Raw genomic sequence first — 16,260 nt, forward strand, 5'->3', positions numbered from 1 at the left:
AGTCTCCTGATGACTTTTGGCAGTGCTAGATATGGTTCCTTACAACCCATTCCAGAGGTGTTTTCATCTTTGTCCAAGCAGAGGACCTGGACTCTCAGGGAACATTGTCTATGAGCCGGCTTTCATTGTTTCCTCCTCTCCTTACTGTTCTTTTTTCCTTCCTGCTCCTTCCTATCACCTCTCTGGATTTTGCTTCCTCAAGTTTTTCATTTCCTGTATTTCCCCTTCTCTTTCTATTCCTTTTTTTTTTTTAACTGTTTCACATCTCTTAGACGTTTTTTTTTTTTGTAGGAGGTTCAGTTACACATTTGATAATACAAGAAACAATAATTTTGTAAAACAGGCAAAATACAAACAGTGCGGCTCATAACGTTAATAGAGTGGTACGTAAATATTTAAGCCAAGAGCATCTCACACTGAACCAGTTCTTGAAGATGTTATCAAGACTAGGGAGTGGGTCTCTTAAAGCAGCATAGAGACCTTAGAATTTAGTATACTAATAGTCTGGTTACTATCATTTAAATCTGTTGAATAAATTTTGTTAAGGCTTTGATATGACTGATACATGTTCTGATCCTACTGAAAGTACAAAAATAGCTGGTAAATTATCATACTAGCTGAATACAGATTTCTTGGCCTATTAGGCTTGTATCAATGGTAGATTGGTTGGGGGTTATCTTTAGATTGTTATGTATATGGCCCTGAGTCCAAGGGAATCTTCTTATCTATCCTGGTGGAAACCAAAGCCATAAATTAGTACCACAGATCCACTGAGTTCCATTTGATGCGACCCAGTGACTCTCTGGTTTTCTGACTCCTTCCCTTTCTGTTCTTATATCTCTGTCTCATCCTTTTCACATCCTCTGTCTTCTTCGGTTATCTTTTCCTCATCCTGGGGGACTTATTGTCTTATTTATGTATATGCTCTTGAATGCTTACCTACCTCAGTTCCCTTTCCTGTCGGCATGTGTACATCTTCCTCCAAGACCAAATTCTGAAACCCCCGATTCATGACTCACGGCATGTCATAGAGAGTAGACCCTGATTAATTAGAGTGAGAAGTGTGGATACGTAATGAGTTAAGAGAGGGTTGGGCACCACAGGATACTTTCGTTATAAAATTTTGACCTACTTTCACAAATTGATATTTGGAGATGATAAATACTTTTTTTTTAATTTTTAAATTTTTTATGTTTTAATTTTTTTGGCTGCAGCCACAGAATGCGGAAGTTCCCAGGCCAGGGACTGAACCTGCACCACAGCAATGATAACACCAGATCCTTAACCTACTGAGCCACCAGGGAACTCTCCCCCATTTTCTCTTTTATTGCAAGATGTGAACCAAGAGTAGAAAGCTGTTCTTACGTGAAATAAACATTGGAGCTAACTAAAAATTAATCCCTGAGGTAATAATGAGAGGACTGGAACAAACTGAATTATGTTTGTACTCTTCTCCTGCAGATATTGTGCGGGCACAATGCCCTGGGGGAACCCAGGAGATCACCATGACTTTGAACCTCAGCGTCATGATGATGGTTATATTGAAGTCATTGGATTCACCATGGCCTCTTTGGTAAGCAGTACATCTGTTTTATTGAAGTGAAATGTATTTTAGTCATAGTTAAATTTCATTCATTTTAGAAGACTTTGGTATAATGTTCTCTCCTGGCTTATCAACTTAAAATCTTTATGCAATAGAGAGTTGCCAGGGGAACACAAAACCAAACTGTAATTGTTCATGTTAACTAAAAAAAAAAATTGATGCATATTTGTTTGAACATCCAAGATGAATGAACACCATTTGTTCGTTTTCCTGATTACTTTTCTACTAGAATGAAATGCAAAGTTTTCATGCTAATTAAAAAGTGTTATGCCATAGATTTATTCCAGCTGTGATGCAAAAACCTTGCCATTTGGTACTTTTTTGGTTCACTGAGGATTTGAGTGTTTAGATAAAAAGGAAAGTGGTCATTTGCATTCAACATCATCTTGCCTGCTTCAGCGTAAGATAGGCATCTCTGTGATCACAGAATACCTGACTATAGAAAGACATCACTGTTGTAACATTAATGAATATTCATATGCATAGTACTGAGATCACCTTGCATTTTAATTTTGTTTGCTGGCATTCGAAAAGTAAATGTATAGTATAAAGTCAGGTTCAAGCAGATTTTGGCCACGTATTTCAACTTATTATTGAATGATGAGGGAGCCAATTAACAGTTTTGATTATCATTTTATCTGGTATAAATCGGGCAATACTATCAGTTGGTAAGGCAAATTAAGATAAAGCTTCTACTCGTGTTTGGTTAATACTCGCTGTTGTACGTTGTACCTCAAGGCGAGAAGCTTGTATTTCTTGTACTAAACAACCTAGAACAACTCTTTCACTCATCTTGTGGATTCCAAGTGACTTTTCCACCATCACTTTGAATGAGTGAGATTTAGCAGAATAACTTATTGTTATTATGGCAAGAATGTCCATCACCTCAGCTGGTCATGTCATCTCTAGAGTGAAAGGGTTGTTAAATGTTAAAACATTGGTCTGGGATTGATATGATTTTCAGGGTTGTAGCTCATACATAGTTTCCTCCAAAGGCCTTTAGGCTAATCATAGGTGAAGAATCAGCCAAGAGCAAATAGAAATAAATACAAGTAGGGTATGTGCAAGGGAGAATTCTGGGAGGTGACCAAGAAAGCTACAGACTTCACCGCATGTGTTTACTCATTCATTTACTCCCTAATCCAGTGAACATGTATTGGATATTTCCCAGGTGCCAGAGCTTCTTGGTCCTGGCCATGTGGGAGAAGGCTGTCAGGGAATGTTGAAGAGAAGATGAGGCCTTACCTAGGCTTGGGGGGGCAGGGAGACTCTTAGATACTTTCCCATTACTCTTAAGATCTTTAAATCTTTACTAAGTCTTTAGCGCAAAATTTCATTTATATCTGATTTTCCACCCTTTCCCACCACACTCTGTGCTTTCCAGCTTGCCACCTCTCAAGCTGGGTATAGCTTTGAACATCCCCTGCTCCTTTGGTACCACAGGGCCCTTGCATATGCTGTCTCTTTCTCGAATGTTCTTTAACTCTTCATCTTTTATAACTTTTCAGTCTGTAACTGTGTCACGTTCTTTTCCTAGCCTTTTGGTGGTTCGAGTAATTTTTGCCTACAGTTATATATTTAACGTCTGAATAAGAAGGAGATGGCATATGGAAATTGGGTATTTAGAGGAGAATTTAATGGAGGGACTCTTTACAAATCATGCATCAGGTTGACGACGAGCAGCAATGGATGGTGTTGTATTCCTGAGCTAAAGCTGCAAAGGCAAGGGAATACCCAACTTCGCCAGGAGAACTCTTTGGGAAGGACAACCCAGTGGAAGTAGTATTTGCTAAGTGAAATCAGCCATCCTTTGCCAACTTGGCAGAGAAGGAGCCAGGGATGTAAATACAATTCTTGCCTTCCAGAGCTTCTCCCTCTGAAGAAGTCAAATAGAAGCCAGCGACAGGAGCCCTTAATGCAGTCTAAATTGGTCAGCCTCCTGGAGCAAAAAGGAGAGCAGGGAAGGGGTGGAGTGCTGGCTGTGAGTGGAAACGGTTAGTATCCATCACCTTTGATGGCAACTGTGGTTTTAAAGACTTCTTTCATCAAGAGTTTGGGTCTTAATACCCTCCCCTTGAACCTAGATTGGACTTAGCGGTACTTGGCGAATAGAGGACAGTGGAACTGATGCTATATATCTTCTGAGGCTGCATCCTTCAAGGCCATGCAGTGTATGGGAAATGTTGATGGACTCTAATGAAAAGGAATTTTGTGAATTCAAGAAAATGCTTAAAATGTCTCACTGCTTTCCTTCATTTAATGTCAGTCATGACTATTTCTTGGAATAGTTGTTGAATCTATAAGCAATATTCTGCTAGGTAAAACTGTCACGCAATGGACCAATAGAAAAGCCATGTCCTTAGGGTGCCCACAGTTCAGTGTTCTTGGGGGAAGATGAGAAGTAAATGAGCAATCACAGTCTGACATAAATTCTGGGAGAAAGGCATGTATGAAGACTGAAAGGAGAATAGGGTTTACAAATTGGGGAGATCAGCAAACATTCATGGAAGCAGGAATGAGACTGCTAAGTGGCTGTTGCGTGGCCATAGGGGGATCAGCCTAATTGCATGGCAACCAGTAAAATTACTAATGGTGGCTCAGAGTGATGAAAGACGTGGTGAATGAAGACGTGGATACAGAGGAAGGGCAGAAAGAGTTGCATTTTTAACATGTGTTGTTTTATTTTAACTGTTATTGGGGAGGTTGAGGCAGATGGCAGGAGACAAGAGGAGAGCTGTTGTTCAGAAAGTTTACCTAGAAATCCATGTGAAATGTGATCAGAATCTCAACTTCCGGAGACCAGTGGACAAATCAGGACATGGGTACAAAAGTCCAGGTGAAAAGATGAGGAGATCTGAAAGCCTGAAGAAAGAAAGTGGTGATGTGAAGAGGTTGGTGAATTCAAGAGTTATTGACAGTGGCTTTTTGAGAAGGGAGGGAAAGGAGTATAAATGAATCCTGGGAGCCTGGTATAGGTCATTAGGTAAAGGGTGCTGATACTGTTTGGGACAGAAAATATGGAAGAAGGATAATATTGTCAAAAATGGACTCAGTTTTATATAAGTGAAAACTGAAAGCCCTGTGAGTTATCCAAGAAGGTATAGAAATGGCAATTTGAAACATATGTTTAAAACTCAGGAGATCCTTCTAGGTTGGGAGAGACTGTTGAGGGGGTCTCTCCTTCTCCCTCCCATCCTGTCACTGGTAGGACAAGAAGAAAAACGATAGATAGGCGTTGGTGTAGAGAAAATGGAATACTAAAATGATGACATGTAGCGTATACTGCAGTTTTGAAATCCTATGTTCTTTGAATAATAGTGCTTGATATTCATCCACATCTTACCTTACTGTTCACACAGTACAATAGGAAAGAGCTTTATTTTCAGTCCTTCAGTTTCACTTATCTTGAAACTATTATACTGAGTATGTTTCCAAGAAGGTAAATGATTTAAGAACTCACAATCGGCCTAAGATGATTATATAAACTGAAGAGTGTAGTTATTTGGGTAAAAGTGTGTGTATTTTTGTATATTTAAAATATTCAGAGTGGTACTTTGAGAGATTTGAAATAAAATTACTAGCATGGGAGAAAAGATGGTTTCTTTATCTTGTAATTGTACATTTCGAAGCAGAAGTCTTCAATTCATTTTACTGGCTGAAATGCATTCCTACTAATTAAGATGATTCTCTATTGGGAGCTTGGTAAGCTGATTACCTTTGTGGATTCTACACAGACCAGAATCAGACATTGTAATTTGTATTTATTTCTGCCACGATTTTCTGCCATTACAGTTGTGAAGGTCCTTTCATGTTGTGTCTGTTTCTAAGTAATCTAAAACTTTTCAAAATAGTTCAAAGCATTATTCAAAGGAAATGCAAATCTAATTTGCTACTGATATGGCATCCAAAGATTTCAGTCTCCTGAACTTTAAAGAAAGCATAGCCAGCTTTCTTTATTTTTGTTAATTGAGATTAAAATATGTAGGCTCTTTGATATTTATGAATTAGAAAAGCAAAACATGATTCAGTGAGAAAAGTTACATGGAGAAAATCCCAGACTTGAAGCTGTATACATACCAGGTAATTTTTTTTTTTTTTTAGAAAAAAGTAATATTAAATGTTTGTTTATTGTGATAACACGCATAAGTATAGAACTAAAAGCAAAAATAGCAGTCATAATCATATGATCCACAGCTATATCTATATTTTGATGTGTTTCCTTTCAGTTTGCTTTATTTCCATGTTTTTAAGCATATAGGGAATTGTATTATAAGTAAAACCCAACTCTTTCATTGTATAAGTATGTCTCAATTTGCATAAGAATTATTCTTTATGAAAAGGTTCCTTTACAAAACTTTTATGATTCTGAATGTTTGGTGATTTAAAAACTCCTGTAATTAACATAATGCTCATAAACCTCAATTAACATTTCAAATTATTTTCTTACGACAAATCCTCGAAAAAGAAATTTCTAAACATTTTTAAAGCATCTTAATAAAAGTTATAAAACTGTTTTCTAGAAATTTTGGACTGTTTATTTGCCCAAAAGCAATGTGTAAGAATACCTGATGAGAAGTGACCTAAACCTGATACCCTGCAGGTACTGAAAATGTGTTAATGGATACAGACAAAAAGCTGTTATAATATTACACTTGATGAAACAGAATGAGAGGAAAGAATACAATTCCATTCACAGAAAGAGAGAAAATATATTTTATATAGTCAATTATATCCAACGAAAAATGAGAGTAACACATACTGTTTATCTTTATTGTTACCTTTTATGTCTTTTGGTTTTTTTTTTTTTAATGTCTGTGGTTTTTGCATGTTTTGATGGGCTACTTATCTTTTATTGTTGAATTGCAAATACTATTTATGTATTGTGATTACAAGTCTTTTGACAGATATATTTAGTGCAGTTATGTTTGGCTTATTTTTATCTTTTTATTTCTTTAATGTTTCTTTTCATGAGCAGAAGTTTAAACACTCTTATGAATTCCAGTTCTGTGAGCTAGGCATATTTTCAGATTAGAGCTTTTTGTGTCCTTTTGGAGAAATCTTTGTTTACTCCAGGAAAGGCTGGGAAGATATTCTCCATTGTTTTCTGCTTGAAGATTTATAGTTTTAGCTCTTATGTGATTCAGCTCAAATTCTTGTGTATCATGTAAAGTAGCTTCAAGATTCATTTTAAAAAATATATTTATCCAAAACTTGGTAAGTTTCTGAGTGAATAACATCATGAGAGGTGAAAAAAGAGAATTTTATTCATGATTTTTATTTTGTCTTTTTTTTTTTTTTTTTCTTTTTTAGGGCCACTCCCATGGCATATGGAGGTTCCCAGGCTAAGGGTTGAATCAGAGCTGTAGCCACCAGCCTACGCCAGAGCCACAGCAATGCCAAATCCGAGCCACATCTGCAACCTACAGCACAGCTCACGGCAACACCAGATCCTCAACCCACTGAGCAGGGCCAGGGATTGAACCTGCAACCTCATGGTTCCTAGTCAGATTCATTAACCACTGCGCCACAACGGGAACTCCTATTCATGATTTTTAAAAACACATTTATCCACTTTTTTCCCCAGTACTTTTCATTGAGTAGATTTTCACTCTTTATAGAATTGCCTTGGTGCCTTTGCCTCTTGATTGTATTTGGTCCTTTCCTGAATTCCATTCTGTTCCATTGATTTGTTCATCCTTATGCTACGACTGCACTATTTTTATGGCTATGGCATTATTGTCAGTCTTTAACTTGGTAATAGGAATCATTTTACTTTGACTTTCTAGAAGTGTTGGTTATTATACACCTTTTGTATTTGTATACTGATTTTCAAATCATTTGTGTCTACAAAAAAAAAAAAAAACCTGGATTTTAATTGGGATTGCATTGAATCTATAGATGAATACTATTAATATTAATAGTAGTGAGTATTCCAATGATAAACTTGATATATTTTTCCATGTATTTAGATGTTCTTTAATTTCTCTCAGCAATGTTTTGCAGTGTCAGTGCAATTTTCTGGTTCTTGCATATCTTTTGTTAAATTCACTCTTAAGTATTCATTGTTATTTTAAATAGTGTTATCTTAAATTTTACATGTAATTATCATTGCTACCATATAGAAATAACTGATGTGTGTGTACACACGTGTAGATATTTACTTATTGACTTTGTCTTGAAACTTTGCTAAATTCACTTACTATTTTTTATAATGATTTTTATTTTTTCCATTACAGATGGTTTATAGTGTTCTGTCAATTTTCTACTATACAGCAAGATGACCCAGTTACACATACATGTATACATTCTTTTCTCTCACATTATCATGCTCCATTATAAGTGACTAGATACAGTTCCCAGGGCTGTACAGCAGGATCTCATTGCTTATCCATTCCAAAGGCAATAGTCTGCATCTATTAACCCCAAATTCCCAATCCACCCCACTCCCCCACCATCCCTGGGGAGCACAAGTCTGTTCTCCATGTCCATGAGTTTCTTTTCTGTGGAAAGGTTCATTTGTGCCATACATTAGATTCCAGATAGAAGTGATATCATATGGTATTGGTATTTCTCTTTCTGACTAACTTCATTTAGTATGGGAGTTTCTAGTTCCATCCATGTTGCCGCAAATGGCATTATTTGGTTCTTTTTTATGCTGAGTAGTATTCCATTGTGTATATATACCACGTTTTCTTAATTCAATCTTCTGTGATGGACATTTGGGTTGTTTCCATGTCTTGGTTATTGTGAATAGTTCTGCAATGAATATGCAGGTGCATGTGTTTTTTTCAAGGAGAGTTTTGTCCAGGTATATGTCCAAGAGTGGTATTGCTGGGTCATACGGTAGTTCTATGTGTAGTTTTGAAGGTACCTCCATACTGTTCTCCATAGTGGTGGTTCCAGCTTACATTCCCACCAACAGTGTAGGAGAGTTCCCTTTTCTCCACACTCTCTCCAGCATTTGTTATTTGCAGACTTATTAATGATGGCCATTCTGACTGGTGTGAGATGGTACTTCATAGTAGTTTTGATTTGCATTTCTCTAGTAATCAGTGATGTTAAGCATTTTTTATGTGCTTGTTGGCCATTTGTATATCTTCCTTGGAGAAAGGTCTGTTCAGGTCTTTGGCCCATTTTCCAATTGGGTTGTTGGCTCTTGTGCTGTTGAGTTGTATAAGTTGATTGTATATTTTAGAGATTAAGCCCTCGTCAGTTGCATCATTTGAAACTATTTTCTCCCATTCTTTAAGGTTGTTTTTTTTTTTTTATGGTTTCCTTTGATGTGCAAAAGCTTGTCAGTTTGATTAGGTCCCATTGGTTTATTTATGCTTTTGTTTCTGTTGCCTTGGGAGACTGACCTGAGAAAACATTTGTAAGGTTGATGTCAGAGAATGTTTTGCCTATGTTCTGTTCTAGGAGTTTGATGGTGTCTTGTCTCACATTTAAGTCTTTAAGCCATTTTGAATTTATTTTTGTGCATGGTGTAAGGGTGTGTTTCACTTTCGTTGATTTACATGCTACTGTCCAGGTTTCCCAGCACCACTTACTTAAAAGACCATCTTTTTCCCATTTTATATTCTTGTCTCCTTTGTTGAAGATTAATTGACTGTAGGTGTCTGGGTTTATTTCTGTGTTCTCTATTCTGCTCCATTGGTCTCTGTGTCTGTTTTGGTACCAGTATCACACTCTCTTGATGACTGAGGCTTTGTAATATTGCCTGAAGTCTGGGAGAGGCTTTGTAATATTGCCTGAAGTCTGGGTGAGTTATGCTTCCTGCTTGTTTTTGTTCCTCAGGATTGCTTTCGAAATTCTGGGTCTTTTATGGTTCCATATAAATGTTTGGATTGTTTGTTGTAGTTCTGTGAAAAATGTCATGGGTAATTTGATAGGTAATGTGTTGATCTGTAGACTGCTTTGGTAGTATGACCATTTTTACAGTATTAGTTTTGATATATTCCTTAGGTTTTTCTACATACATAATTGTGTTTGTGAATAAGTAAAGTTTTATTACCTTACACACCTTTTATTTTTCTTAATATGTTGAATAAATATGCTTGCCTTATTCCCGATTAAGAGGAAGCATACCATCTTTCCTTATAAAATATGCTCTTCTGTTGTTGCCAGTGTTTTTTAAAAAACCCTTTATGTAATTACAATTCTATGATCAATATTCTGAGTTTTTTTAATCACAAATGAGTGATATATATTATCAAATGCCCTTTCGTATCTATAGAAGTGACTTGGTTTTCTCCATTATTTCTTTATATCACATTTTCCATTGATTTTTTAAAAATACTAACCTTGCATTTTTAAGATAAGCCCCTCTTGATGTATTATCACTTTTATGTGCTGGATTCAACTTACTAGTATTTTTTTAGCGTTTTTTTTTTTTTTTTTTTTTTGTCTTTTTGTCTTTTTTGTTGTTGTTGTTATTGTTGCTATTTCTTGGGCCGCTCCCGCGGCATATGGAGGTTCCCAGGCTAGGGGTTGAATCGGAGCTGTAGTCACCGGCCTACGCCAGAGCCACAGCAACGCAGGATCCGAGCCGTGTCTGCAACCTACACCACAGCTCACGGCAACGCCGGATCGTTAACCCACTGAGCAAGGGCAGGGATCGAACCCGCAACCTCATGGTTCCTAGTCGGATTCGTTAACCACTGCGCCACGACGGGAACTCCTTTTTAGCGTTTTTATTACTATAATTATGAAAGATATTGGTCTGTAAATTTATTTTCTTGTAATATCCCTAATGGGTTTTTATATCAAGGTTATGCTATAAATTGAGGTGGGAAATGACTGTTTTCTGAAAGAATTTAAGATTGGTATTATTATTTCCGGAAGTATTTCATAGAGTTTCCTAAAGAACTGTCTATGCTTGAGATTTCTTTAAAGCAAGAATAGACACAGAATTATTTACATTTTCTATTTCTTCTTGAGTCAGTTTTACTAAGTTGAATTTTTCAAGGAATTTGTCCATTTAATTGAAATTGTTCAGTCTATCAGCATAAAGTTACTCACAATGTTCTCTTCTGAATTTTTTTTTTGTCTTTTTGCCATTTCTTGGGCTGCTCCTGCGGCATATGGAGATTCCCAGGCTAGGGGTCTAATCAGAGCCATAGCCACCAGCCTACACCAGAGCCACAGCAACACGGGATCCGAGCCGCGTCTGCAACCTACACCACAGCTCACGGCAACGCCAGATTGTCAACCCACTGAGCAAGGACAGGGACTGAACCCGCAACCTCATGGTTCTTAGTTGGATTTGTTAACCACTGCGCCATGACGGGAACTCCTCTTCTGAATTTTTAATGTCTGTAAAATCCCTTTCTTCATTCTCAATGCAAGTAATTTTTACAGATCTTCTTCTCTTATAATTCCATTATTTCCCACTTACTTTGTGCTTTTTTTATGTGTTTCACTTTTACGTACATGTAAACCCCAACTTTTCAATATTAATATTTTTGCTTTAAGCTGTCAGTTGTTTTTAAAGAAATTAAGAAATGAAAGAACAACTCAGTCTTTTATGTGTCTCCGCATAGTCACCATTTTCAGCTTTCTTCATTTCTTCCTGCCTATTGAAGATTTCATCTGGCATCATTTTGTTTGAGTTTGGAGAATTTCCTTCAGCTATTTTTTTAATAGTACAGGTCTGTTGACAGTAAATACTTTCACAATTTTTTTCTGAAATATCTTTGTTGTATTCTCATTTTTGAAATTATATTGTTATGCGTATAAAGTTCTAAATTGACTGGTTTGCTTGTTGGCTTGTTTCAGCATTGTATGATAGACCTGTGTGATGACATCAAGGGCCCTCCCCCAGATAATCCAGAATATTCTATCGCAACATCCTTAATTTAATCACATCAGAAAGTGCCCTTTTGCCTTATATGGTTTTCCTAGTTTCTGGGCATTAGAATGTGGGCATCTTCTTTCCAATTGTGGTAGTAGGCATTATTCTGACTTGGACAGGGCTTTCTCTGTCTTTATCCTGTTTAGGTGTATTGATCTTTCTGGAACTTAAGGTTGACTTTTTCCTAAGCAATATTTTCATCTACATATTCTTTGTTCTGTCATCCTTTTCCTCTCCTTCTGGCATTCGATTACATGAAATTTAGATTGCTTGTATTGTCTCACAGGTCTTGGTAAAAAAATAAACCAGTTTCATCTCTGTTTTTCAGATTAGGTACTGTCTATTGCTCTGTTTTCGTATTTATTGACCCTTTTATTTTGTAGTGTCCAATTTGATCTTAAGTCCTTGCAGTGATGATTTTAACAACATTTTCTTCATTACATTCTATTCGGTTCCCTTCTTCTTGCTTCACAAAATACAAAAATAAGTCTAATATAAGGGAAAATGCCACTCTCCTAGTGTTAAATCAATAGGCTATCTTTCTTCCCAAGTTTATACAACTTTGATACCACTGCTCCAGGATCAAGTGTTGATTATAAGACTATATACTATATTAGGTCGGTCATGATATTACAGATTTCAGAAGATTGATTGCTTATGGAAATAACTTTAAAGCATGAAGGGGAGTTTTTTCCAGCTTGCACCATTAAGTCGCAGACTCAGTCTCACTGTTGGCAGAGAAGCTGAAACAGGATTTTTTGCCTCTCAGGAACTCATCTTAATATAGTGAATTTACCTCTACTGAGAAAAAATGGAAAAAGATAAAAGTATACAAGTAATCCCAGTGAGAAGGAGTTCTTAGGTTTCCACATTGTAAGAATCTTTACTTTTTCCATAGTAAATATTCAATAATTGCTAGATTAATTTTAATGAGCAGAAAGTTAGTTTTTCAAATATAGCTCTTTCCTTTTTTACTGGAAAAGGAAAATCTACAATTTTAGACATTGTAGACATTGGCTGTGCATTAGTCATAGGGCTAATATTATCAAAGTAAGGAAGGGGACGGCATGTGATAGAGTTTGAGAACATGAAATTATTGGCATCAATCTAGCATCTAGCATGCTAGTGGAGACCATAGCAGCCTAACAAAATCTCATCACTTAGCATATAAAGGAACTGAATCTATGAAATGATTTTTGCTGTAGTTATAGGCAAAAAATTAAGTAAATAATAGTACTATTGCTGATGCTTTTTAGATTGCTTACAGCATGAATTGTGGTAGGATTTTAAAACACACCCATGCCCAGAAATCTTACTATTTGATAAAATGGAAAAAAGCAATACCATAAAACCTAATGGCATTGCTTCCTGGCAATAAAACAGCTTGTTAAAACTCACATAGAGAAATACGGATTGGATGATAATGGTGCCACTGCAAATCACTTACGTAAAATTTCTCATTTTGGTGATGAGGGTGGTGTGTCAGAGAGGGAAAAGAACCCATGGGAGATAGTTCAATTGAGGGAGTTTAATACAGGGGACCAGTTACAGAACAGTAGAAGAACCGTGAAGAGGTAACCCATAGATAGCAATCCATGGATAAGCGACTGCAGAAGTCTCTGCCACCTCCAGGGCTGGGGGGGCAAAGAGAAAAGATGGCGTCATCAGCACTCGGGAGCCAGGGCCACTAGGAAGTGTGGAACCTTGGAGAAGTGGCCCCTGACAGGCTGTGGAGTGAGGGTCGTCAGGCAGGAGCTGGAGCTCCAGAGAAGGGAATCAGGCGGTGAGAGTTGGGATCCCTGCTGAGGCTGCCTGTCTGGGCTTGGACCTCAGAGACAGAGGTGGCCTGGGGAGAGTGCTTTCCAGTGGGAGATGGAACACAGAGGGGAAACAGACCCGCCAGAGACACTGCTTGAAAAAAAAGAGAACTAAGGAGAAATTCTTGCTTTCTCTTCCCTTTCTACTGGACAATTTATATAAACATATGTATATCTTTTTTCTTCCTCCCAGGCCTTTAGTACATCTGAGTTTATGCTTGTGTGTGATGGGAGGTAGAAAACTGATTTTCTTCGTCTCTATTATAGTGAAAACTATTCCCAGCACCATTGGCTAAACTTTCCATCATTTCTCCAATAATTTTTAATCCTATATCCACATATTCCAGCTTCTCACCCTTGTGGGTCTGTTCTGTGCTGTCTCTTCATTTGCTCTGGCCTTTATGTCTTTCACTGTGCAAACACCTCTATTTGAATTACTGGATCTTTAAATATTACATGTCTCAATATTTAATAAGGATAGTCTGTTGCTCTTGATGTTTTCAAAATATTGTCAGCTATTTAGGGTTCTTTATTCTTTGAAATCGACTATAGAATCAGACTGAGAAGATTCATAAAAACAGTATTTCTCATATTCATTTGGAATTACATTGAATTTATATGTTAATTTGGAGGAAATTAATATCACTATAGCATTAAATTGTCCCATCCGTGACTATGGCATACCCTCTCATTTATTTAGGTTTTCCTTTATGTCTTCAGCAGTTTAAAATTTTTATGCATGAAAGTCTTCTGCATTGCCTTATTGTTTTGTTGATATAATAGATGAATTTCTATTTTTTTTTTTCACTTAGCTATTGCTAGAAGAGAACACTATTGATTTTTTATGTTAGTGGTGTACCTTTCTCATGAGGTTTAACTCTTGGCCTGTGAATTTTCTTGGAATTTCCATGTATGGGATGATATCAGTAGAAATATTACGAGGTTTGCTTTTTTTCTTCCAAGACTTTTTCCTCCAGTTTTATTTCCTTGGCTTATTATGTTGTTTAAGACCTCCAACACTATGTTGAAAACTTTTGTTGCTAGTGGGTAGTTTTGTTTGTTGAAAGGAATGTTTCTAAAGTTTCTTTATTCTGATAATGTTTTCTCTAGGGGTTTTTGGTAGATGATTTTTCTCAGGTAAATAGGTTATATTCTTTTCCTTGTTTTCTAACAACTGCTTTTAAAAGGCACTGAACTTTATTATTTTTTTTCTTGCATCTTTTGGGATAATAGTGTGGTTTTTCCTCACTTAAAGAATAATGTAGGAGTTCCCATCGTGGTGCAGTGGTTAACGAATCCGACTAGGAACCATGAGGTTGCAGGTTCAATCCCTGCCCTTGCTCAGTGGGTTAACGATCCGGTGTTGCCGTGAGCTGTGGTGTAGGTCACAGACACGGCTTGGATCCCGCATTGCTGTGGCTCTGGCGTAGGTGGGCGGCTACAGCTCCGATTGGACCCCTAGCCTGGGAGCCTCCATATGCCGTGGGAATGGCCCAAGAAATGGCAAAAAGACAAAAAAAAAAACAAACAAACATAATGTAGTGAAATTGTAATAATGTATTTGCTAATGTCAAACTATCCTTAATTCCTGTGAAAAGCAATAATAGTTCACAATTTGATATTATTATTATTTTCTTTTTCAGCCTCTCCCTTGACATATGGGAGTTCCCAGGCCAGGGATCAAATCTAAGCCCTAGCTGCAACCTATACCACAGCTGTGGCAAGGCCGGATCCTTAACTCACTGTGCTGGACTGGGGATCCAACTCTCACCTGCTGCCGCAGAGTCAACACTGGATCCTTAACCCACTGCACCACAGTGGGAACTCCAATATTTAGTTTTTATGTAACAGAGAAGCATAAACAATTAGGTATTTTTAAATGATTTTGGTATGTATAATTATAAAAATAATTTAGATTAGAATTTTTCTCTCTTATGCTGCCCTTATCTGGTTTTATTATCTCAGAAGCTGTGACATCATTTTCTAAAGCAAGTTTTATTAGACATTCTCTTTCTTTAAAATGGGTAGAAGTACTTGTGAAACATCTAAATGCACTTGGCACATTTTGGGGTAGGGGTGAGTAAGACATATTTTTGATAATTTTCAGTTTTCGAAAACATTAATCTGCCCAATTTCTACATCTAAATATGTTTACACCAAATTTTTCAAGTTATATTTTCCCCAGAAATTGCTCTTATCTAGGTCTTCCAGTTTGTTAACATATAGATCTTCGTAACAGTCTTGTGTGATTTTTAAACTCTATTATCTCTTTGGCTATCCTCCTTTGTTTTATTGTTTAATAAAACAAAAGTTTTACATTTTTCATTTTTTGTTACTTGGTTTTACAGGACTACCTTGTTCATATTTTTTTAAAAAAACTGTGTTTAGTATTGTTGATTATCTCCATTGTTTATTGTCCTTGTCACTGATTGCTGCCTTGGGCATTGCATAGGGACTGGGAGCCAGGAGTCTGCACAGTGGGAGGAAAGGAAGGGTTAGAGGACTCATGCCTGGTTCTCTTCTCCTCCCCCAACCCAGGGTTTTCCTGACACTAAGTGGAAGAAGTGCTTGAATAGCAAGAAGGAGGATGAGATTTGAAGAGAAATGGGGAATAGTATTCTAGGGAGGAGCACCGTGCAGAAAGAGAGAAAAACTCACCCCAAATGTGTGGACTGAAAGTTTTTAATGCTCTTAGGATAATGAATGACTGTGGATGCATGTAGTTTAGGGGCTGACTTTGTCTTTCTCTCAAGCCGTATATGACCAGAAAGGAAATATTCGAAGTTTTCACAAAGGTGCAAGACATGTCAGGTTGAACAGATGATTGAGTATCTGTCATTCATATACCAATGCATTTTTGTCCGTAAATGATTCATTCTAGCCAATCCTGAGGGTGATTATGATTATTAGGGCCTTGTGCCTTATAGGATGTTAAGGCTAGACCCATCTGAATAGTGAAAAATAACTATTTCTAGTAAGCATTTAAAAAA

General features: G+C 36.9%; 1 protein-coding gene across 40 annotated transcripts in view; it reads left to right on the forward strand.

Annotated features, from left to right (window-relative positions):
• The window catches only part of DGKI (diacylglycerol kinase iota), a 474,617-nt gene that overhangs the window by 298,809 nt on the left and 159,548 nt on the right, over nucleotides 1-16,260 (forward strand). For all 40 annotated transcript variants that reach the window (XM_021079007.2, XM_021079008.2, XM_021079004.2 and 37 more), the window contains one exon: nucleotides 1,462-1,573. In XM_021079007.2, coding sequence (XP_020934666.1) covers nucleotides 1,462-1,573 — 112 coding nt within the window. The remainder of the gene's footprint in view (nucleotides 1-1,461; nucleotides 1,574-16,260) is intronic.

The sequence above is a fragment of the Sus scrofa genome, chromosome 18 (assembly GCF_054392235.1).
Source record: "Sus scrofa isolate SSC_HxYL_T2T_F1_AM1 chromosome 18, Sscrofa_HxYL_maternal_Yorkshire_Landrace_v2.0, whole genome shotgun sequence".
NCBI classification, from domain to species: domain Eukaryota; kingdom Metazoa; phylum Chordata; class Mammalia; order Artiodactyla; family Suidae; genus Sus; species Sus scrofa.